Source organism: Dunckerocampus dactyliophorus, chromosome 5 (genome assembly GCF_027744805.1).
Source record: "Dunckerocampus dactyliophorus isolate RoL2022-P2 chromosome 5, RoL_Ddac_1.1, whole genome shotgun sequence".
Classification (NCBI taxonomy): Eukaryota; Metazoa; Chordata; class Actinopteri; order Syngnathiformes; family Syngnathidae; genus Dunckerocampus; species Dunckerocampus dactyliophorus.
In genome coordinates, this window is record NC_072823.1 from 12,648,231 (window position 1) to 12,673,622 (window position 25,392).

At 38.6% G+C, this 25,392-nt stretch overlaps 2 protein-coding genes across 5 annotated transcripts in view; one reads left to right on the forward strand and one right to left on the reverse strand.

Moving 5' to 3' along the window:
* Positions 1–13,557, reverse strand: part of ckap5 (cytoskeleton associated protein 5) — a 39,731-nt gene extending 26,174 nt beyond the window's left edge. For all 4 annotated transcript variants that reach the window (XM_054776950.1, XM_054776952.1, XM_054776951.1 and 1 more), the window contains exons 1-15: positions 13,439–13,557; positions 10,500–10,598; positions 9,312–9,505; positions 8,662–8,868; positions 8,354–8,525; positions 8,145–8,274; positions 5,728–5,828; positions 5,472–5,585; positions 3,929–4,033; positions 2,694–2,783; positions 2,100–2,264; positions 1,884–2,012; positions 1,630–1,785; positions 719–817; positions 199–309 (exon numbers count right to left, since the gene is read on the reverse strand). In XM_054776950.1, coding sequence (XP_054632925.1) covers positions 199–309; positions 719–817; positions 1,630–1,785; positions 1,884–2,012; positions 2,100–2,264; positions 2,694–2,783; positions 3,929–4,033; positions 5,472–5,585; positions 5,728–5,828; positions 8,145–8,274; positions 8,354–8,525; positions 8,662–8,868; positions 9,312–9,505; positions 10,500–10,556 — 1,830 coding nt within the window. In that variant the 5' untranslated portion in view covers positions 10,557–10,598; positions 13,439–13,557. The remainder of the gene's footprint in view (positions 1–198; positions 310–718; positions 818–1,629; positions 1,786–1,883; positions 2,013–2,099; positions 2,265–2,693; positions 2,784–3,928; positions 4,034–5,471; positions 5,586–5,727; positions 5,829–8,144; positions 8,275–8,353; positions 8,526–8,661; positions 8,869–9,311; positions 9,506–10,499; positions 10,599–13,438) is intronic.
* Positions 13,558–14,182: 625 nt separating this feature from the next.
* On the forward strand, positions 14,183–24,123 carry cstpp1 (centriolar satellite-associated tubulin polyglutamylase complex regulator 1). Its single transcript, XM_054777829.1, has 9 exons — positions 14,183–14,434; positions 14,510–14,612; positions 14,853–14,983; positions 16,201–16,285; positions 17,424–17,509; positions 18,941–19,148; positions 20,779–20,888; positions 21,967–22,030; positions 22,769–24,123. Exons 1-9 carry the CDS (start codon positions 14,380–14,382, stop codon positions 22,935–22,937), a joined length of 1,011 nt encoding a protein of 336 aa, XP_054633804.1. The 5' UTR covers positions 14,183–14,379; the 3' UTR covers positions 22,938–24,123.
* Positions 24,124–25,392: the final 1,269 nt, after the last annotated feature.

Genomic DNA, 25,392 nt, shown 5'->3' on the forward strand with positions numbered 1-25,392 from the left:
TCTCAAACAGCCACCAAAAATAAATACAGTAATGTAAAGAATTGCACACTCAGTATTTAATATGATAAGATTCGGTTTCATCATAATATGAGTGCATTACGTGCTTCCTTTCTGGCATATTTGAGTAATCAATGCCTTTGTTTAATCTGCATGCCACACCAAATGATGAAGACTTCTTAAATGAAACAAAGACACCACCTTTTGAAATTCTTCCATACTGGCAAGTCTCTCCTTCCAGTTAGCAGAGTCCAGCTGTTGAATGCAGGATGAAGGAAGTACGCTGGCTGCCTGTTCTTCACAAACCTCAGCCTGACATGAAAATACGACAACATGTGAATTATTTCAGAGTAAACGGGAAACATCAGTGTGAGGTGAGGCAAAAACTGCAACACGTACACAATTGAGTATTTAGTTTAAAGGTATAGTTTGGATTGTTTGACATGAAGTTGTATGACACTCCCATTAGCATTTTTTAGTATTCAAAATGTACATCTCTTTGAAGTTATCACTATGTTACTGTCCATCTTTTAAGGATAAGTAGCAAGGTAACACACAATACATTTCCACGTCTTCTGAAGAGAAACTCAATGTGTGACACTTCTTGCAGCCAGCTGAGTAAATGCACCGTATCCAGGACTTAAGGGGTTGTCGCTGAATAGCAACAATATGACTGCTCTGGGGCTGCATTGCCACAATGGCCCAAAAATGTTATACTTACTGACAGTTCACTTTCTGTTAATTCTTTACTGTCTGTGGTCTTCTTTGGTTTCCCAGGTGCAGCGGAGGCAGCTTTGCCTTTCTTCGGTGGACCAGCAGACTGACAGACAAAAAAAAAACCAAATAAAAAAACCTTTATTTAGGATTTTGGGACTTACATATCTGTTATTTAAACTCACTAACAATCATGTAAGGGAGCAATATGACTATTTGAATAAGTTTTTTGTTCTTGCATATACTTAGATAATTGTTTCTTGAGCATCAACACAGACATTGATAATGACATGACATGATAATTTCCACCATGCCCAAAACCGAGATACAAACTCTCGGGGGGAAGAACTTAAAATAGTTTTTTATTTTAAACTCGTATTGGTACTTCTATTGTATATTTCTTAGCTACCTTGTTAATGTTAAGATGCTGCATGATGTTTAGCATTCTTTGTAAGATGACACCGTAAGTCAGACTGTTACATTGAGTAATGTGTGTGTATACTGTATGTATACACACACACATACTGTATATGTACAGTATACACACAAGCGCACACACACAGTATATAGCATCATTGAGATAAACTCTGTTTGTGGACAGTATTTATTTATTTATGTAGTTATTCTATTTTCTTTTTTTTCCTTTTCTTATCTCTGCTGTCTTGCTTTGGTTGTTTTATTTTGTGATCAAGTTTATTATGACATTTTTGGAGAGCTGCTCGAAACATGACTTTCTCTTGAGATTAATAAAGTATCTATCTACCTATCGTACAAATACACAGTTGTGTTTAAATTGCCACAACAGTAGTAGACATTACCACGGCTGACTTTATTAAAACGTTTGCTGTAAGCTATGTTCCATCATGTTAGATGATCTATCAACAAATGTTTTAACAATTCAACAGTTACTGTTTTTACCTTGCAGGAGGTTGCACCTGGTGTCTTCTTGGGTGGGGCAGAGGACTTAGATGGGGCTTCAGCAGGGGGTGGTGCTTTAGCCGCTGGCTTCTTATCTCCCCCTCCAGAACTTTTCTTCCCTCCAGGAAGCTCAACTTTATCAGCACACTCTTTTATCTGTCAACATACAATCACCGGACAGCAGTTAGCAAATGACTCTTACACTCAAACTGATTATCACATTCCATAGCGTTTTTTTTTTTGTTTTTTTTTACCTTGTCAAGTTTGAGTTTATCCAAATCAGCTAGGTATGGGTTCACTGCTTTCTCGCCCACTACTTTCATGGCAGTCCCCAAAGCTTCAAAGGCAGCATCACGCACCTCTGGAGCAGAGTCATTCACTTGCTGATGGAGTAATAAAGATGAGGAAGCACATTTGTAACATTGGATACATACTGTATAATGACTCCCAATACTATTATTAACAAATACCTTGATGAGCGCAGCACAGAAGGGTTTGAGAACACCCTTGGGCAGTGTGACCTGAGTGCAGTGTCTGAAGGAGCGGGCCAAAAACAGAGAGGCTTGCTGCTTTATAGAAGGGTTTTTATTATCCATCACAGCCAGGATGTCCTCTGACAAATTCTGCAACGTAGTCTAGAAGACAGTTATATATATATAAAAAAATCTAACAATAAATCGGTTGATTTAAGGGAATTTCCACTGCACTAATAGACACTTGGGAGATTAAGTGAAGGGCATAACTGTCACTCATTGAGTTGGCTGTGGAGATGAAGGTTTGCAGCAGGCAAGACTGAATCAAGTCAATCAATCAATGCAAGGGATTCAACAGGAATAAGTTTTTCTTTTCCTGTACCGTTTAATGAAATTAGAAGACAAAAAAAACATTATAAAAGAAAAGGACCATATTGGTTTGGGAATGATAGAAGTGTTCATTAGCAGGCTGCAAGTCACTTGTCTGTCATATTGAGGTCCTTTTGTGACTTTTAATGCACTCTCAGCAATTTTGCTAACTGAAATTGATCAAGTAAGGTTATTGATGAAAACTATTTGGCACAAACGTACAGTGAGAAAGATGGCATCAATGGCATCTTGCAGGGCCTGGACAACCTGAGGCTTTTTCTCTTTGAACTTCTCCAGAATAGTTGGAACAACCTGGGAAATCAAATACAAGTAATCAGATTTAATGAATTACATAATTAAGCAACATATTTACTGATAATCCCCCACTGGAATGAAAAAAATGAAAATAGGATTCTTGTGTAGTCTGCACATTTCTATTCCCATACATATAAAAACATGGTGCACTTTTACATGCACATTTAGAACAATACAGGACCACTTACTAGAACGGTGAAATGTCAAACCAGCAAAATAAATATACGGCAGTAAGGTGAAATGACTAAATAAAATAATGTAAACTAAAAATAAAATAAGAACACTGTTGCAGCTTTTAGATGTCAATACAGCAAGTACGTCTTGGTATACAAACGATCCCCGCTATTCGTTGGGGGTACGGCCCGAGACGACCAGCGAATTAAATAAACGTGAGTAATTGAGATGGCCATAAAAATTTCTTTTTTGACACTCTAACAAAGCATGGAATATATTACTGCATTGAGACTACGTCAGCTCGCTCCTCCCCTTTCAAACTCTCCTGTTACCTTGACGTTTTTGGATTTTGGATCAACATTTGAAATAAGTGATTGGTATTAAAAATCTAAATTATGGGATTAGATTCAGCTCCAAAACCCTTCAAAGTCTGTATACCTGTAGGTACTCACCACTACTAATGAATATTCATTAAAAAAAAAAGAGTATCAATAAAACAGATGGAATCGCAGTCCCGGTCTAGTCTATGTTACAACCACATTTCAGTCTGTGGCTCCACATGAATCTCCCTCTACAGTGACCAGCGATAGTAAACAGTTCTGCTGCTCCACAGACCACTGGGTCTCAAAGCTGGCATTAATGCTTCCATAGCTACACAGGGTGCTGCCATCTTGAACTGATGTCATGTTATGTCATACATGTGTGCTGTACTATTGTGCTGTCCATTTAACGCTTTATAAGTTACCAACTTACGTTGAATAAGACATGTATTCTCAAAAAAAAAAAAAAAGCGTATTTTCAGGGGGAAAAAATTTTAATTCGAAAACAAAAATGTTCCTACCAAAAGAAATAAATAGATAATTTGTGAGGACACGAACGCTGAATGCGAGGATCCACTATATTTGTGTATTGTGGGTGGTCTCCCAAAGAAATATCTGCTTTAAAATGAATATATTCTTCCAACTTACATGTCCTGCATATGTTCCAAACTTCTTTCTGAGACCGGAGGCCAGTCCAGCCAAGCATTTAGCTGCCATTGAAACCAGCATGACATTGGCATCTTTACCCACAACCTGCAACACACGACAGTCAGTACTGCGACATTATCATGCATCCTCAGGTGTTGTAATACCACTCTTCGGGCAAAAAAATAACATACTTGTGCTGCTTTCCATCAGTTGTAAACTGTCGAACTGTCAAAGTTATTGCTTTACATACTTTGTGTTTCATCAAATGTATCACTTTGGTCATATTGTGTGTTTTGAGCAAAGCTTCACACAGTACAAGTTTGACAAAGTGATTTGTTGACTATGGGCCCTTTTCTACCATGTGCGTAAGACAACAGAACACAAAGTTACTGACTTAGGAAGGTTGGTTTCATTTCGTGCAGCATACAATCATAAGCTAGCACTAGGCGCGTTGGGCGTGTCAGGAATCTGGATGGGAGATAATGAATAAGGGAAACTGCTTAACTCCCAACGCATAGAAAAATCACTTAAGCGCAAACAGAAGAATAGGGGTGGGGGAAATAATTGATTCTTAGATGCGTCACAATGTGGACATTGACGATTAGTAATCGATTCATAGATGTAAATAACAGATGCTTACAGAATTTTAAAAAAACGGAACAAAAAGATGGAAAGCTGAAGTGAAGCCCGGACAGTTTATGGTGGTGCACCTAAGTGTAAGACGCTACCAGAATGACTGAGGGTAAACTCCGACTTGCACACGCCGGATTTAAAGCGAGCGTCTAGAAGCACTTTGGCTTTCACGTAGTTGAAGGTAAAAATGAGCTGGACAAGAGCCTGACAATATGCTAGCTTTGTCATACAAGCTTAAAAAATGTTGGGAACACGACAAATATGAGAAACCACATGGCACGTTTCTACCTGAACCAGGAGGAAAAACAGCCAGCTGAAGTTGCTGCCAACCAGAGAACCAACGAGCAGGTGATAACTAATTCTCCAACCAACTCAGAAAAAGCGAATCACAAAGTCAATCGCAGCTTTTATTGCGAAAGATTTGTGGCCGTATTCAACTGTTGAGAAGCAGGGCTTTCGTGCTTTGTTGCGTACTTTGGAACCCAGATACAACGTCCCATCGCAACGTTATTTCACTGACACTGCAATTGTGAATAAGGGCAGTCTAGTTTTTTTTGGTTATTCTTACTCTGACATATGCAAGCATTATTCTTGTATGAGAGCCACTGGTACAGAAATTAACATTTTGTATTAAAGCTGCTTTTGACTTTGTATACAGCAAAAGTCTGGTGGCCAGGGATTCCCAGCCCTAGTATCCATGTCACATGTGTAGGAAAATGCATAATAATTGCTGCTAATTTGCGTTATCCACTTGTTCTACATTTCTGATTTAGGGTATCCAAAATGACCGGTATCTACCAGAGTCACCTAAACCCTTACCTTACTGCCTAGCTTTCACTCAATATATATTGGGCAAATAACTCAAAGAAATATAACTGCGATCACAGATGACCTATACTTGACTAAGTACCTTTTTGAGTGCTCTAACAAGATCTCCATAGTCCCCACCCTCTAGTTTTGGGTTCTTTGTTAGAGCTTCAACTGCCTCAAGAGCTTCTTTCCGCTCTTGCCATTTTTTGGCTTCCTACAAAAACAAAAAAGAAAGTTAACATGTTAAAATGTAAAGTTACACAAATGACACCAAACTATGCATGGAAACGGAACGATCTGAAACATGCTTGTCTCAATAAACATAACTTTCACATACTATAGATTATGTAACTCACAATTTTCTCATAAAGGTCTTTGGGCAACTTAGAAAGAATATCCACGGCTTCCAGTAGCTCATAAGGATCTACTGCGGCCACAGTTTCCTCCTCGTCTTCTCCTGCAAGAGATGGGTAAGAGGAGACTCAACATGAGAATGGTTTACCATCAATCAAAAGCCCTTTGCTGAATACAAAACTAATTTTCTGTAAAGGAGGCATATCATGCTTTTTTTTCCCCATTATTCCAAATTTCACCTACCTTTTTTTAATATAGCAAAACATCTGGGACGTGAACGTCTTGCGGCTCATGAAATGTCAGTGATATATAAGCAATTCAATAATGGGAACTATATAGGGTTTTGGTGTGGTTTGATTTGGTTTAATTGTATTTGAACATGCATGCAGGTTACAATGGAATACATCTCATGAATCATTTCACAGTTCCACATGTCCAAAAGGCGTAGGAAGAAGCAAAGCTTATTTAATCCTACCCCCCCATCCGTTTCACATCTTGTGCACTACATATTATTCACTTCCCGCATTCCACGTAATATTATTCCATATAATAATCAGTGTAATAATACATAAAAACATGACGGAACAATAAATATAATAATCAAAAAATAAGACGAAGACAAGCATAATAAAGCAAGTTCAAGACTCTTCTGCGTTGTATTTAGCAAACATCAACTGCTTGTATTGGGTTTTTGTAATTCGCTCGTCTTGGTGCCTTGTTTGATTTCCTTACTCAAGCCGTTCCATAATTTAATTTAACTCCGCATACTGAATTGCTGTGGGTTTTCAGTGTTCTCGCATATAAGTGTTTTGACTTTAATTTTTCTCTAAAATCATATTTCTCCTCTCAGAGAATACTGTACGACATTTTTGGGTAACAAGTTATTGTTAACTTTATGCATTATTTTAGCAGTTTGAAAATGTACTAAATCAGCAAATTTTAAGATCTGTGATTTTAAAAATAGAACGTTTGTATGTTCTCTATGCGCGCCCATCTTTTTTGCAGTACATTGAGTGAGTGAAGATTGCTTTTTCTAAATGTTAGAAAGTTTCAGTTTACTGTCACTGGTGTCACTTTATCCATGACCCCAATAAGATCCATTATTTGGGCTTGGGAGCCATCTTACTATGCTTATAGAGGCTTCTAATACTTGTTTGCTCCCTTAAGTCAGAGATGGTTAGCTAATAATGTAACAATACAGTCGTGATACATGACTTAAGACGCTCTCTGAAGGTCTATGACAGGTGTGAGCAAACTATGGCCCGGGGGCCACATCCGGCCCGCCAAGCATTTGAATGCGGCCCGCCAGTTGCTTCCAAAGTAATTCAATCTTTAAGATACAAGCTGGCAACATGACTTGCTAGTAGTCTGTCAATCTGAGACAACCTTTTGATGGTTTTAGTAGCTTTTCACATGCAGTGATCCAGACAACTACCTCACGCACGGTGCCAAACAAACAAAAGTAAAAAATACGTGTCACACAACTTAACCTACCCACTGCACAGTCTGGGAAGTAAAAAAGGAGGGACATTCACATACTCTTTTAATGGTTAATGGTTTAGCGTTCATACAGTAGTTCATATTGTATATCACATCCTTTATTCATGTAAATTCCGGGTGCCTTATTTAGTAAAAAAAAAACCTGTAAAATTTAATTTTGTCATTTGATATGGTCTGATATTTAAAGTGCTCCTGAAAAAAGGGACACAAGCACATACAAGATTCTATGACACTATAATTCCAGATTGACTGTTATAATTTTAAGTGTAAAATAGAGTACATGTATCAAATATATAGTCTCGCCCCCCCGGCCAATTTTGTTAACTCAATGCGGCCCGCGAGTCAAAAACTTTGCCCACCCCTGGTCTATGAGCTTATTTGAACTAAGATTATTTTAATTTTTCCTTTCCACTGTAAAGCAGGGGTCTCAAATTCGCGGTCCGTGGGCCAATTGCGGCCCACACTGCAGCCCACTACCACCACGATGCCAGCACAAAAAATGGTAAAGGAAAAACGAACAGGAGTGATTTTGAGGCTTTAAATATATAAAATATCATATTAAAAAGAACTGCTGTTTTTTTCTTAATATAAAATAGTTGACTACTGTTATTTATGAGCATATTTATAAGGATAGTATTGTTTCTTGTTTTGAGGATTTTGGCCACTGCTGTTTTTTTTTGTTTTTTTTAAATCTACAGTTACCTCTCGGCAGCTGGTACTGCAAATTTAAATTCTGTACAAAAAGAAGTTGGAAGCACAGTGATCTTAAACATTTGACAGTTTGAAACAGTTTTTACTAAAGCAGTGACTTGTTTTTTTATTTTTATCATGGTATCGAATAAACATTGAGAATCATGGAAATTGAAACGGTACAACCCTAAAAATACGTAAGTATTTTTGATATTAAGTTAATAAATACCATCAGACTGTTCTCCTTGTGCTTGTTGCTGTTGAAACTTTGCCCTCAGGTCATGCTGGGAGCGCAGAAACCGGCTCTGCTTCGGTGGGGTCGGAGGAATCTTCACCCACTCTTCTTCAAGCTCCTTCAGCTGGCCGACAGACACGGTTCATTTCATGTTACTGAAGGATTGTACGCTTCGTATGTTTTCTGATATGCGCATGTCTCACCAGTACGGAGTTAATATTCTGTAGGGAAGGTTTCAAAGCATCTCGGATCCATTTGTATATTTCTACAGCAAGCAGCTTGGCTTCATCTCTCACCGCCTTCTCTCTAGACTCAAATTGCTTGGGTAAAACCTTCACCACAGGCTTTAAAGTCACTATCTTCGATCCAAACTCACTGAGGGAAGGAAGACAACATGAACAGGATGTAATCAATTAGACTGGTCTAAATGCATGGCATGTTTTCAATGTGTGAGAAGCCTACTGTTTACATTAAAATGATTATTTCCTCTAAGGAAAAGTGTTGTACTGACCTTAGAGCCTTCCTGAGAGTCTCAATACATGCCACAACTATCTTGGGGTTTTTGTTGTCCAGTCCTTTTAGCAGCTCATCCTGCACCACCTCAGCCTTTTCTATTTCAATATACATCAGGCAGATGTCTGAGCCCAGTTCCTTAGCACGGGCCTTCGGCTGGTTAAATACTTTGGTCACCACCCCAGACACGACATCACTCGTTGTCCTGCAAAAATAAAGAAAAATAAATACCCTTTGATCAGCACACATGAGAGGATGACAGGATAAAGATAATGCTGTGAGATATACTCTAGCTGTGAAATGTGAAGTGACTTGATCTTTTTTTGGAAACGTGCGTTCCTGTTCACCAATTTTATTTCATGAGTGCATTTTCTAGGTCAGTGTTTCCCAACCTTTTTTGCCATGTGTACCCCCAGAGCCTTTTTGTCAAAGCAGGTGTACCCTCTCACTCATACGTGTTAATAATTCTCCAAAAGTAGAATGTAACACAATTTTCATGATTTTGGCGCAGCTGTGCCATAGGTTATTGACTAGTTGTAGTGTACATGTTCCATTTTGTAGTCTGGCTTAATATGAAATGATTGAGAATATTCACAAATGTTGGAAATGAAATGTTTCCGTGCAACAACTGAACTTCTTATTACTTACTTCCCAGCAACATGGGCATTCTCAACATAGGCCAGGGCCGCCTCGAGGCCTTTAAGCTGAGCAATTGCATTTGAATCGGTGACAAACTTCTTGATCAGACCAAGGAACTTCCCCCACTCTGAACTCTTCTCATCATCTATCCTCTGGAACAACTGCAGAGCGTCTTCATAACCATTCAAACGAGCTTTCCAAACCTGGAAAAATAAAAAAGGGTCATGTTGTAAAAGGTAAGTAAGTAAGTAAGTAAGTAAATAAATAAATGAAATTATGGAAGATGTACAAACCTGGGTCTATTTTGGGCCTTATTAGCTAACCCAGATTTACTTTATAAAGAAAAACAAGGAAAGCGGAAATATTTTCTTGCCAGTAAACATCTGTGCGATTTTATGGGGAAACAGTGATAGTGACAGTGACAGTAAATTCACTGCTTTGTGCAATTCTGTCTCTGTTCATTGTTCTACGTTGGGTGTATTGTCACATTGGGGAAGTGCATTTTGGGCTGCTGTTGGGGCTGGTGTCGGATCCTCTTGGGAATCCACTGTTTCATATGGGAACATATCATTATACTACCTACACCTATTTGAAGTCTGCAGTTAGCCTAACATGAGAGATAGCTACTTTGTTCATCTCCAAGAGAAATTGTTTTGGGGATGTGGGAAGCCAGAGTACCTTACTCGGAGATGACCCACATAAGCATAGTGAGAACGTTCAAACCCCACACAGATGTTCCTAGACATTCAAACTCAGATCTCCTGACTGAGGCAGATGTGTTAACCACTAGTCGACTGTGGTGCCATTTATTGTCACAGTAATCCCTCGTTTATCCAGGTTAATTGGTTCCAGACCTGACCGTGATAAGTAAATTTCCACGAAGTAAGATTCCTTCTTTATAAATGGAATATTTTCCTAGTTATGGTTTAAAAAAAACCTGTTTACAACCTTCTACATATGGTTTTTAACATTGTTAAAGCCCTGTATACATTAACCAACACCCATATAGACACCTTTACATTCATATTACCAAATATAGTACATATGATCATAAAAAAATAAACCGTTTAAGAGTGTCGCGACCCTTGTGATAAGCGGCATAGAAGATGGATGGATGTTTCCAAACTTTTGCAGAAAGAAAATTGTCCTGTCCTGACTCGGGACATTTGGTTGCAGAAAATATCAGTGAATAGGTACCTTATGTTCACATTTCTGGTCGATGGGAAGCTTCATCCACTCACTATCGTCCCCCATGATAGCCACTTGGGGGGCAGGCTTCCCCAAAAAGGTATTCAACTGGAAAACAACCAAAACAGAACAATCAACATTTAAACAATTTAAAAGGGATAGTTTGGATTTTTTTACATGAAGTTGTATGACATCTCCATCAGCACTGTAGTCCAATAACAGCGACTTACCCCCCACAATTAAGTAAAGACTTCGGCTTCTCAAGACAATATGCGTTCAAAAGATTAAACCATTTGCATGTATTAATCTTTTGAACGCTCTTTAGCGCAATAGTAATTTATTGACGATCCCTAGTGTAAACAACCAGCGGTTAGAGCAGCACTTCCAGTGCAAGCAGAGGCGGAACCAGAAATTTTTTATTGGGGTGACCAAGGGTGACCATGTCCACCACATAGCCCGGCCACAGCGTGCAGGCTCCACGCACAATGGCACAGCAGTCTGGGCACAGTGAGGGGAAACTACCGCTGTAGCAACTGAGTCGATTATCCGACATCCAAACGTGAAACTAACGTCATCACGAGAGTTGCGTTTTCTTCATCTTGCGGGTGGCGGGAGTCAAGTGGCAACCAGCTTTGAGGCGCATTACCGCACCTAGCATACGGCAACCGGATCGGCACGATCTTGTGGCGGAAGCCGATATTATCCGATCTTCAAAATACAGCGGCTCGGCAGCCAATCCCGATCCGATCTTCACTACTACAAACCTTAACCCGTATAATTAAATACACTTGTCTCAAGTTGTAAAGCATGTTTATTGATTTTTATACTGGTATAGAAAAAATATCGCCCAACCCTAATGCCCACAAACGATGTGCAGGTTAACCTAACCCTAAAAGGTAAAAAATAGAATTCTAAAAAAATTTAAATGGAAAAAAATGTAACGGATTTCATAGGGCCCTACTCATCTATTAAATTCAGTGAAATGTCCTTCGGGTTGACTGAATGTAATGTTATTGTCACATTTTACTGTAGGTATGGATGCACCTATTTATCAACTTGTGCAATGGCAAAACAAAGAGAGACACACATTCCATTTAAGGGTCTGTGGCAGCCCTAACAACAGCTGAACATCTCATTTCTTCCCATAGCCAGCCATGTGCTTGTACAAACATTTATAATCAACACTGTTAAAATTGTTGGTTATCATCAGCAGTCAACAAGACTTGTAAGGATGAAAGTGACGTGGAAAATAAAGAAACAAAATGGCACAGTGAATATAAACTAGACAGATCAGAGATTTGTTTAGCTGCTATGAAAAAGCGCAGTTGACGTTGACACTGATGTGGAAGGACTCCAACTTTGTGCGGATGAATGTTTTTAATTTAATGAAAACTTAATTGCACAGTGGAACTCAGGCAATACAAAGCAATTTTACAAGACACTGCTTTGCTGGCGAAGGATACAACTAGCCAAAGCATGTCAACTTCACGCTACAGAATTTCACAAGCGGGAAAAAAACAAAACACTGCTGCTGTTTTTATTTTTGAGTTTGGAAAAGTTAACATTAGGTGTAGGCGTTCGTTTCTATGTTGCTATCTGAAATCAATGCACCCAAGAAGTAAGTTCCGGTGATGCTTAAAATGACCAAAATACAGCAAAATTCTACATGTTACATGTTCTCAAGAATGTACCTGTTATTACATGGTACAGCATGTATATAAAAACATTAATGTTTAAACCATAAGGTTTTTGAAGGTGTTTTAATAGCGGCCTTTGTAGGCAGAATTGGTGTGTCCCATTAAGTGCAGTAATGAGCTGTCTCTTTTTTTCATATCTTTAGAATGCACAGAATAGAGAAAGACGTGTGTTCATGTCTTATGTAAGGATTGTGGATGATGGGCAAAATTCCCCCCAAAAAGTGCAGTTTTGCATTAAATCCCCAGAAATGGCCTAGGATGTAATAAGTTTGTACTTGCATGCACGATGAGCCTCAAGTGCAATGAAGACTTGACACCAGCTCTTATCCATACCGAAAGGTATTACATTTTAGGGTGCATTAGCATTATATTTTAGCATTCATATTTTTGTCATCAAAATGTGATGGGCAACAAAAACTAATTCAAGTGACATTCAAGTATCTTGTTCAAATTTAGTAGCAGACTTCAAGTGTGAACACATCCTCAGTTGGTCCCGTCCTAGGTTTAGTGGGCTGCGTTCACTTTCACACTTGACCAAACGAACCGTATAGCAGCGCAAACTCACTACTTTGTTTTAACTGGACCAAAAATGAGAAGTATGAACACACTCTTAATACAATCTAAACCAACTGGAAAGCACAAGTCAATTTTTGTTGCTTTCACAACTCTGTGAATAACTTGACTTATGCCTAGTAAATTACTATTATAAAAAGAAAGACAATGCAGACATCAATCTCCCTGAACATAAAGGTTCGTATGTTAGGAAGCAAGCAGTATCACATATTGTTAAATGACTTTTATACAGTATAAAAAGGCTCGATAAATTATGTCGGCGTACTGTAAAATTGTGTGAAGATTATCAAATAATGGTTTGTTTAAGGGCGGGGGAACGTCATACATTTAATAGCAGGGACATGCTACATTAGCGCTCAGCGCGCTAATTTGCATGGTAGACACTTCCGCAGATCAAAGAAAGCAGTATATGCATTTAATTGACAATACACAGTTAATGTCAAACATGCGTGAAACAGCATGTCATCAAGCAAGTTCTATGGTATAAGCTGATTCCTTGATAGCGGACTGTAGCCGCCTTTAGCTGCTATGTGAGCTAACCATCGGCGCCAACACAAACAGGCCAACCAACGCAATGCACATCGTCATCTACTTATACACAGCGGCCTAGCATTACCAGTCTAGGTCGAATACACATTTTAACCAAGACAAGACAATAATTTCAGGTGGGTAGAATACCTGTTTTGAGCACTTAAGAGACAATACGATGCTAGCTGTCCGATGAGACGTAGGTGAAAATGCAATCTCCAAGGAGGACCTCTATCAAACTATATACAATCACCATCAGTACCACCCGGATACAATTTCCGGTACACAATAAAACGAGACGCTGTATTATCTGCTAATTAAGTCAAATCACTTGTGCATACTTTAAATATTTTTATTTATACATTGAGGTGCTATATTTTAACGTAATGTATATTTCTGGAAGAAATATGTACTGTTTTATCTGAAAAAGCAACATTACTTCCGGTCCTGTCACTTGTTGTGGATGTCTGACTTGTTTCATGAATTTGAATTGTCGCGGAGGGCGGAAAAAGAGGGAGGGTCTGAGAGAGGGATTTATTTTGACATACTTATATTTATAGTAAACAACGTGATTTTTTTACGGCGTCAACCAACCTCTTTTACATACACCTCACTTCTCGCTATAATTATAATTACTCATATTGTTGATGCTAGCGTTGAAATCGTCGTCATGACATTCGCACTGATTGGTCGAATTTTAAAATTAAACCCCGCCCTAGAGTGAAATAATCTCTGGGTGTTTTGGAGTCAGGGCAGGACAGTGGTTTATTTTGTTGCCATTTTACATCATATTTGTTTTTCTGCCACCAGGTTATTATCATATTACAGATTTATTATTTGGGATAATTATCCGATAACAGAAATAAACCTTTTGTAATGACGTCACCGTGAAGAGACAGGAACATTTTTTCGGTTATGTTGCTGAACGATAATGAAATATGTGACTCACAACATCCGGTTTGTCGTAGAAAACGCCATATCAGGATAGGGCGAAATGTTATAGCTAGCAAATCACAACGAATATTTTCTGTGTGTCGATAGCTTGATATTGCTTTTATTACTGTATTCATTTCGAGAGGTTATGCCCCTATATGACGCCAGAAATGAACCGCTTTAACCCAGCTGTAACGGTTGACGAATACCTCGGTTGGTTGTGTTTTTACCCCTGCAGGTCTTTGACAAACAACATTTGACTGAAATAGCTTATTGTTTCATTCACAGCGGAGAGTAATGTGCTGTTTTACCTGAGTGATGCTTTGGCCCAGCTGCTGGAACATAAAGAAGAATACACTAATTTTGGTGTGATACGCTACTTCGCTGAATAGTATGTCACATTAAATTCCCATTCACAGCCAGTGTCGTTTAATGTCCTGCCTAGTTGTGTTATTTCCCAAGAATGATACAAAGTAGTTAACATAATATTGTTAAATTGTTGTATAACTAATGCTCGCTTATCATTTGGATATGTAGCATGTGTGGTGCATATGTATGCAAAATCAGATATATTTTGTGTAGTGTGTTCCAAAGTTATACTTGTCTAATGCTGCTGTGTGTGTATCTGCAGTTTCAGCAGCGTGAAGAATAGTAACCACATCCTCTTTAGGGAGTTTAACTACATCAGGGCCACTCCTCATAATAGAGCCTCATTCATCAGAGTCTTCTGGAGATGCTACAGACAGATTGGCAAGAGTGGAGGTGAGACACACGAAGGCTGAGGAGGAAACATTTTACCCGTCCTCTCCATGGCCCTGAAAATGGTGGCAGTTTAACAGTTGCACTGTTCTTTAGGTTGTGGGTTGCAAATGTTTTTGTTTAGGTGTGCAGTGTCGATCTTAAAACTGTGGTTCAACTCATTCAGATTTTTTTTTAATGTATGGTATGGTATGGTTTATTTGCTTCAGACATGCTTGACTACTTCTGTTAAGGAACATCAGGTTGTTACTTTTTCACAATTCAGCATGTTTGAAAAGGAGCAGGAAGTAGCAGAGCTTATTTAAGCCTACCCCTTCTCCATATCTATTACTGACAATGCTTACATGTTGGCCCTTACAATATTTAGCTTGCTTACATCTTGTCATTTAAAGTTTGCTCCCTTCTTGTGTTTAAGTGTCACCATTTTCTAATTAAAGAGAACGGAATAGGCAATGTGTAGCAATGAATGGCTTTTGCAGTGATGGAAGAAAGAAAAGAACAGGGGTTAAAAATTAAAACACTAATAAGCTAATATGAGTTTTAAAAAAGCACATATCTTGTACGAAGAAATGAAGATGTTGACATAAACATAAAATAAAAACATCATACGAGTACATTGAATTGATGATAAATATAAAATGAAATAAGTTCAAATAAGTACAGATATTAAGGATAAATTAATAAGCAAGTAGATACAGGAGTAAACATTTTGACATAAACACAATTCATAAATAAATGGTGGCTATAGTGATAAAGGAAATAAAGGATGGTGTTGAAGAAATAAAAAATAAGTAAGCAAATGGGAGTTAAAAAAATGACAGTATGTCGGTTGTACAATTGTAAGGAAAAGGAAGAAATAAGACTATAGAAAATAAAGATGTGAATGTAATAATGGGAGTAATAAAATACAAAAAATTATTAAGAATAAATAGAAAATAAATAAGTTAGAATAAATAAAGATACTTTTGTCGTTACATTTTTGTGACATTTATGGGATTATAATGATATGAAAAGGCGTGACACATCATCCGGCTGTTTTTCTGTCTTAATGGCTCCAATAAACACTTTGAAAACATAAATTTGAACAATGAAAACAAAAATTTGAACAAATGCATGTCAAAAGATGCTTCTGTACATAGCAGCCCTCTTGCAAATTGCCGCAGCTTAGTTGATCTGTACTCTTTGTGTGTTTTCTTTTAAAATGACTTTGTTGTTTACAGATATGCTGTCTGTATTAGAATATAGCTCCCTACTTCAGTTACTATGTCCAGACTTCCCAGTGGAAATAGTAAAGAGTGCTGCCAGGTGAGTCATCATCTTTCCCTCAGATTATTTGTCATTATTTTGTATTGCTTAACATTGCATTGATACCGCATGGTGGCCAAGTGGTTAGCATGTCACAGTCAGGAGACTGAGGGTTCGGATCTCCGTTGGAGCATCTCTGTGTGGAGTTGGCATGTTCTTTTCTCCGGGTTCTCCTGCTTCCACCCCGCATTTCATCTTTGGTTGGGTCAATGCTTCTCAAGTAGTGGGGTGGGCCCGCCTGGTGGGGGACGCGGTGAATTGTCGGGAGGGGCGTGGGAGGCGCTGTCCCCAAGGTGGGGCATGACAGAATATGACTGAGAGCCACTGGGTTAGGTTAATTGAATACTCTACATTGTCCATAGGGTTGAATGGTTGTTTGTCTGTATGTGCCCTGTGATTGATTGGCCACCAGTTCTAGGTATACCCCATCTCTCGCCCAAAGTCAGCTGACATAGGCTCAAGCTCACCTGTGACCCTAAAGAGGACAACAGTACAGAAAACGGATGAACGACTGAACATCGCTTTGAATGCAAACACTGGGAATGTCAGCTTCATATATAATGTTGGCATGAGCAATATATTCAGCATACTATAAATATATAAAAATGATGTGTGAAAATTAGTTGAAAACTGCAACTCGCGTAGTATAGTCAAATGCATTGATAAACTAGTAACTACCCGGCAAGTTTGTTTAATTCATTCAACACAGAAAAATGGACATAAACACAGATATCACATGCCAAATGAAAATACCTTTTGCTTTCACACATTTTTCACCATCTTTGAGATGTTTGTACTCCCCCACCATCTTTGTGTTAACTGATATGTAACAGTACACACGCGTCAATGGAAGCATGTCATAGCTAAAACAAAAAAAATTGGGACACGGTATGTCTCATGAGGTGTTACAGTTTTTTCACGTGACTAAACCATGAGGTCAAATGGTAATCACACCTGCATCATGTTGCCACAATCTCTTTTAATGAAATCAATTTGAATAATATTTGGAGTATGTAACTATAACTAACTACTGTAGCCTTGACTCAATATACATACAGTGTAAATGTTAATACATACATTTAGCTGGTTGGCTGTATAGCTTTTTAAACTACTCTTTTTTTTTTTTTCCTCCCAATAGAATTGTTTTGACGGATGAGAGTGTAGAGTGCTTGATGTCTTTCTCAGACTTCCTTTACGCCTTCCAGCTGCAGTTTTACTACCAAGGTACTGTTTCATGTTGTCTGGGTTTAACAGGGCAAGGCCCTTTGTGTAATCACATCTGCTTTAATAAAGTACTGTACATAATCTGACATGAAAATGTCAGTGCATTTCTATTGTCTTTGATTTGGTAGGTGAGGTTATTATTTACATGCATGCATTTTTTTTGTGTCAACAAACGCATATTGTATGTTTGCTTTTCCACAAGCCATCTATCTGTTAATATCTTTCATTTTTGGTGTTCTTTAAAGGCAATACTGAGCTATTATTTTTCAACTTGCTAATATACTCTACTTGTAGAAAATTGTTTTGAACTATATTAACTGGGGATGTCCGATATTGACTTTTTTGCTGATAACCGATATGCTGATATTGTCCAAGCTCTCAATTTCCAATACCGATATCAGCCAATACAGATATGTGTAACATCACATATCTCCTGTCATGAAATTGAAACATATCTGTTGTGAGGCGAATGGATACAGCATCGGCAATTAGCTTCTCAGCGTGGCTGTAAGCAACATTGTACAACATCGTAAAACATCTGAGAAATACTTGCAATTAGGCTTAGGCTGTGACATTTGTTTTTAAATGTCTACCCAGTACGCGTTTACATTTTTTTGATCATCAAAAAGTCCAGGGATGAAAATCAAGTGTCATAATTTTCATGTAGGCCTAGCACACCTAGTGCAGCAGCAGTGGCAGAGCCAGAAATGTTTCATTGGGGTGGGCAAGGTGAGACCATTACTCACATAGGGGTGGCAATATGTTGATACCTGAAATGTCTAGAGTGACCAGGGGTAGCCACCACGTAGCGCCGCCATTGTGCAGCAGTACGCTGTATTTGTTTCCACACCACACTACAAATTGCATGTTCACAGTAATTCCGGGCCAAAATAAACATATTTGGCACCATCAGATTTGAATAAAATTTCATCTGCAGATAGATATTAAAGTGAATTTATAACCTGCATATCTTTTATCTTGTCCTGAAGCTCAGATTCTTGAGCTTGAAAGGCTTAAAGTTGGACTTAACTTGAAAAGCACTTGTATGACTCGAGGTGGTCCAACACTTATTGTAAATCTGACACGGATAGGCGACATAGAAAATGGATGGGTGGAAGGAGTGAGCTAGCTTGCTACCTCGTAGCCACCCATGTTTGTTTACAGGCGGTTTGATGTGGTCATCTTTTGCGCACCGGCAAATACGGGAGCTCATAGGCCTATATACAGATTATGTTTATTATCCGCTTTCATTATAGGGAAAAATCCAAATACCGATATTACATTTTTATGTCAATATTGGGACGATATTATCGGACAAACCCAATATTAACTAATACGCATAATAAAATCTGCCAACTAATTTTTACACATTTCTAGTTTTCTTCTACTCTACTCTGCTTCTAATTGCTTTACTCCCAATTGTGTTTGTAGAATTCCTTGAGAGTGTGCTGCTAATCTACCAGGACCTGTTATCTGGAAAGAGTCCAAACACTGTCATTGTTCCCACATCCACTTCTGTGGAGCAGCATCCTTGCTTGGTCACAGAGGAGAATAACAAGGAGGAAAAAAGGGATTTTGAGATGGAGGCTTCCACTCTGGCCGGGTGCATCGATGCCCTCTTTGATCGCTTCAAACACAGGTAAGACTCATTTTACGGTGCACTCACACTAAAGGAGCTGTATCGTGCTCAACTGACACCTAAAGTGGCCACCTCTTCAAAGTGTGCTGGTTCTAGGCAAGTATCCCGTTAATAATAGGGTTGTCCTGATACAACTTATTGACTTACGATCCAATACCGATATTACAGCCTTGAATATTGTCCGATACCAATATCGTATCAGCACAAATCATACATACTGTGCTTTCATCACTTATTTTGTAGTGTGGAATGTTAGAAAATGCAAGATCAAGTGATAGTACTCAAACAGAGAACAATAATCAGCAACTGTGGCTATGAGAAAAACGGACCCGTGTACTTCCTTAAGCATGTGGGGTATAGCTTCATCCACAATGTAGTGGCAGCTTGGCATAATATAGGGAAGTTCCAGGTGCTCAATTAAGCATTTAAACCAGTTATTACTCACCACCGACAGGGGTTGGTCATCTTTTCTGTTATACAAGTAGCTAACGACTTCTTGTTGTCCCGTGGGAGTTTCCTGTGTAACGCTGCTTCAAGTGGGCGATGATGGTTGTATTAAACCCCTCCGGTTCTGTGACATCGGACTTTTAACAAAAAATAGACACGGCCGACATCACTCCTAGTCCTTGTTTAACACATTAACACACGCTGTTGTTGTGATCACGTGGGTGCTCTGGATAGACGTGCTAGGGCGTAGTCTTGAATCGACTACTTGTATCTGGGTGTCAATATCACAGATTTTAGATGTAGGCAGATGTGATCAGATACTTCGGATAGGGACACCTCTGGCTAATAATGTTGCAGACTTGTGCTGAAATCCTCAATTGATTGTTGGTCAAGGCCTAATACCCCAAAACTGACAAAGCTAGAGTAATCTTTCTTTGTGAAAAAAGAAAAACAAATACAGTAGTATATCCCTTAAACAAAAGTATTCAGACCATTTGCTACCATGCATTTTTGTTGATCATCTTTCAGATGTTTGGACTCCCTGACTGGAGTATAGCTCTGTGTGATTAAAGCTCTTTACATAAGCCCTCACAGATGGCAAGTTATAGCAGAGCATAAACTACGAATATGTCATAAGATCAAAAGTGCTGACTAAAGAGCGATGACTGGATTATGGCAATGCTACAAAACACTTTTACAACACTTAATGCCAGCCAGCCAATCAAACGGAACAAATATATCAAAAGATGCTTGAATTTGAGAGGTGACCAAGAACGAAGGCGCCCCAGAAATCATCTAGCAAGATGAGTATTAAAGTTGCAGAGGAACAAGCACTTTAAGGCAATTTTAGGCTTTTGGGCGATGGGAGCGTCTCTGCAGTGCATACGATTATAAAGTCTCCATGGGGTTTGCAAAAGAAACATCTCAATGACTTCCAGACTGTGAGAAACATTATCTGGTGTGATGAAACAGGTACGGCCGTGCATTTATTACAAGTACTCACAAACTCAGACTGAGCTGATGTTTCAACTTCCAACAAAACATTGACCCCAAGCACACAAGCTTGGAAACTGAGTGATGTTCTGTGACCTCGCTAGTACCTGGACTCAAACCCAGTTGATCATCCGTGGAGACACTTGCCCACAAAACTGAACGCAAAAAACCTGTTTGTGTGTGCATGTAGTCATCCTCCCAGGTCGTGTATAAAAGAAGCACTAGAAGAAACTGGCAGGGTGTCGTGGTACAGCTTGCTGGGGAGCCTGGCTAAACATGAGATCATAAACCAGAGCATTGGTAAGGGTGACATTACAGATCAGTTTGAAGCATGTAAACAAAATGTTTAAAATGTTAAATGATTAACATACTGTTTGTCACTGTTGTCACTGTTAATGATTCATTTTAAATGTTCATTTTTTATGGTGGGATCATTATACAACCTATATCTTCAATGATGTTTAAAAAGGAGAATTGGGTGTACGGGTTTGAATTGATTTAGGATTTTATCAAATGTACACAGTGACAAAATTATTCATTTAAGCTCTGTTACAGTATATACTGTATATACGCCCTCCTTAATATTTGGTTAGTTCATTGGTCTTTCCCATTGTTCTTAGTATCAGTGGATCCAATGAGTGCTGTCAAACCAATTCTTTTATGCTGCCTAAGAGAAACTAACATCTGCACTCAGGCACTCACTAATCACTAATGAGTTCATAGGGCTTGGCCTTGTCAGTTGAAAAGGCATTCTGCAACCTTCAGCACCACTTATTAAAATATATGCAAGAATGTATGTAAATACACTTGATCCAACCATCCATTTTCTTCCGCTTATCCGGGTCACGGGGGTAGCAGTCTCAGTAGAGAAGTCCAGACTTCCCAGTCCACGGCCACCTCCTCCAGTTCCACCGGGGGGACACCAAGGCGTTCCCAGGCCAGCTGTGAGACATTATCCCTCCAGCGTGTCCTAGGTCTACCTCGGGGCCTCCTCCCGGCTGGGCATGCCCGGAACACCTCACCAGGGTGGTGTCCAGGAGGCATCCGGGCTAGATGCCCGAGCTCCTCTTGATGTGAAGGAGCAGTGGCTCTATTCTAAGACCGAAGACTAGGTTGTGCGCCCCAATTCGTGTCTTTAAAAATCTTTGAAGCTGTACATTGTAGAATCCTTCCAACTGGAAAAAAAAAACTGTTCAAATTTAAGTCCAAAAATGAATTGTGACATTCGTGTCCTTGATGAGTTATACACTTGTGACCACACCCGTATATCATTCCATGGATTAAATCATATGTAACCTACATGTAGTCATTTCACACTGAAATCAGATAGGTGGGTAATGACAATCCTAAATCGTCTGTCTTTGCATGTTGGTTGTAGGAGCATTACCGAGTAAGACGGAGGTACTGAACGACCCAGAGATGGACCAAGAACTGGACAAACTGTAAGAAATACATACAGTGGAAAAAATCGTTTTGATCCCCTGCTGATTGATGAACAGTCCAGAATTTATGGTGGATTTATTTTAACAGAGAGACAGAATATTCACACACAAAAAAACGTTAAATAATGATTATACATAAATTTATTTTTGATGGAGCAAAATAGGTATTTGATCTACCAACAAACACAAATTCTGACCCCGCATGTGCGCATGGGACACACAAATTGCTTTGGAGTTGTTTCTGTGGTAAGCGTACAGGAAGACTTCATGGCATTGAGGGCCTGATCAGAACACTAAAGACTGGTTGTGGATGAGTCTTCCAGCGTGACGATGACCCAAAACAACAAAAGACTGGCTCAAGAAGCACATTAAGATCCCAGAGTGGACCAGTGAATCTCCGGATATTATTCATACTGAAAAGCTGTGGCGGGGACTGCAACAGCCTAGAAACTGACCAAAATCCCTCCCAACAGAACAAATTCATTTACATCATAACTTTTAATGTTCTGTTCTGGGTTTTTTGTTAATATTCTGTCTCTGTCTCACAAAAAGATGGACACTACAGTTCATGTTTTTTTTCGTAAGGGGAATATTACAAAATCAGCAGGGAATGAAACAGATTTCCCCCACTGTGTTTAATTTAACATGCCTTTCAGGTGCCTTTCTCACGTCTTTTTTGCCTGTTCTCCCTTCTCTGCCATTGCCTCTTTCCCCAACCTGCGCCAAACATCTCACCAGCATTGCTCAGATCTCAGTCAGTCCCAGCAGCAACAGTAGTGGCAGTGCGGTGGGGATGCTGAAAGAGGTGCAGAGGAAGGCATCGCCCAGGAGAAGCATCCACCACAGGAGGAAGATGGAGGTGGAGAGTGATGGCTCCACCGAGGAGACTGACTCCTCTGAGAACTGAGACTTGAACACTTGAATTGTGACCTTTGACCTACCTGTGACATGTCACCTTCCATCGTTGACATTTTTTGACATGCTACAAACGTTCTTGCCTGTGGAAACTCACACTTTAGTTTCAATTAGGTTAGAACAGTGACAGACCAAGACAAGGAAGTCCACCTTCAGAAGAAGTAGACTAAAAAGTATGACTAATATCAAATTTAGCTTATGTAAGAACACTGTGAATCTGAATGCTCTCTATTAGCTACACACTGAACTGTTTAGTGCATAGATTTATTCATTTTCTTGTATTTAACAAAAATGACACAATAGCACAGGGGTGTCCAAAGAGCGGCCCGCAACACATTATAAAAATATAATTTAACAAGAAAAAAAACAAAAAAAAAAACAGCAAATGTGGGAAAAATCAGTGGTAATTTTACATGAATGAAGTCAAAATATGAAGAAAAAAAAGTCAAAATTTCACAATATTTTGAGGATAAAATAATGTAATTTTAGTACTATAAATTTGAAAAGGATGTAATATGAGAAACAATGAAGTTATAATTTTTTTGAAAATTCTGTTCAGGAAACAGTTACAATATTATGGGAATAAAGACATGATATCAAGGGAAGAAAATTTACAAAAAGAAGGTTCAAATATTTGGAAAATTCCATTTTAAAAAAGCAACAGCAGACATTTTATGAGAATGAAGTAAAAATAGTAATAGAAAAAGGCTGAATTTTAACAAAGAATAAACAGCTGTAATTTTACTAGAATCAATTCAAAATATTAAGGTAAAAAAGTCACAGTTTTATTAGAATAAACTCGTAAAAAGTCATTTCAGTAGAATTTCACCTATATCACAAAGCTGAAATGCAGTTTTTGTTCATATACAGTATGTGTGTATATATATATATATATATATATATATATATATGTATATATATATATATATATATATATATATATATAAAACTTAGCATGTCTACATGGGTTTTCAAGATATGGCCCTCGACGGAAAAAGTTTGGACACCCCTACAATAGCATATGACACAAATAGAGATCATCGCTTATACTTTGATTATTAAAGATGTAACAGTGAATCTGATATTGAGATTTCTCATATATGCTTAAAAATGGGGCCTTGTGATGGTTACCATGCTTGTATGGTTTATATACAGTAAGAGAATAAATAATTTCAATAGATGCTGTTGTAAATGTGATTTATTGACAAGAATAACCATCATCAACATCTATATCATGCAGTGTTTCCTGCATGATATGTGCAGAAATATCCATGGTGAGACACAGAAAAACCAGCGTGACAACCAAGATGTCTACTGCCATTTACTTTAATGAGCGCTCTAATGCATGCATGACGATACAGCTTCTATTAGTTGTTGCTACATACTGTATGTCATGTCCGAAGGCATACGTTGCATGAACATGTCAAGCAAGGCTGTGGTCATTGTCTGATACCTAATAGGACTATGTTTACATTTATTTTGAGGCAAAGCTGGAAGCTGAGTTAGTTGTTTACCTTAACTCATCAAAACACTGCTTTATTTAACCCTTTACATGACATTTATTGCAATAATTGGAATATTGTACTATTAGTGCAGAGTGTTACAAGATATATTAACCTGTGTGACCTATTAACCTGAGCTAATTTCTATATCATTATCTGTAATATATTTAATTGTTGGTATATTTCTTTGCTTTGTACTGTATGTCTATTGTCACGTTCTGTTTGTGCTGTAGTTGGTGCTGTCTGTGTTTTGTGTGACTTTGTTTGTGTCGTGATTGGATTCTTTGTCCTTGCCCTGACCTCTGTGTTTCCTCCCTCTTGTGTATAGCCCAGGTGTGTCTTATTGTGTAATTAGTAGGGGTATCCCAATACAACTTTTTCACTTCCGATCAGATTCTGATATTGCAGGCTTGAATATCGGCCGATATCGATCCGATATTAGTACAGATCATACTGTATATACTTGTACGACTTGTTTAATAGCCTGGGATGTTAGAAAAAGATTGATCAAGTGATATTACTCAAACAGAGAATAATAGTCAGCAACAGCAGATATGAGAAAAACCGACCCATTTACTTCTTGATGCATCTGGTGGATAGTTTTATCAATCATAGGCATACTGTAGCGATGCTTGATGTGCTCAATGAAGCATTTAAACCCAACATTATCACCAACAGGGGCTGGCTCTTTTCTCCTACAGTCAATGACCTTTTGCCGTCCTGCAGAAGTTTCTCACGCTTTGCAAATATTTAAAACAGTGGTGGATGTTTCAAGAAGCTGTGGTGTTGTGAAAATCCTTCTTCAAATGCGCGATGAGATTGGTCGTATTAAATTTCCCCTGTTCTGTGCCACAACGGGAAAATTGTACATCAGAAGTGTAGCACTCAGCGGCAATGTCTTTTTGTGGACTTTAACAAAAAACACAGACACACGACTCACTCCTG

Bases quoted from the DNA above. Each gene is read 5' to 3' on its own strand.
- cstpp1 (XM_054777829.1), top strand. From the start codon at position 14,380: ATGACGCCAGAAATGAACCGCTTTAACCCAGCTGTAACGGTTGACGAA. The intron at 14,984-16,200 runs GTGAGACACACG...TGTTGTTTACAG, and splicing joins ACAGATTGGCAAGAGTGGAG to ATATGCTGTCTGTATTAGAA. The intron at 19,149-20,778 runs GTAAGACTCATT...GTGTGCATGTAG, and splicing joins TTTGATCGCTTCAAACACAG to TCATCCTCCCAGGTCGTGTA.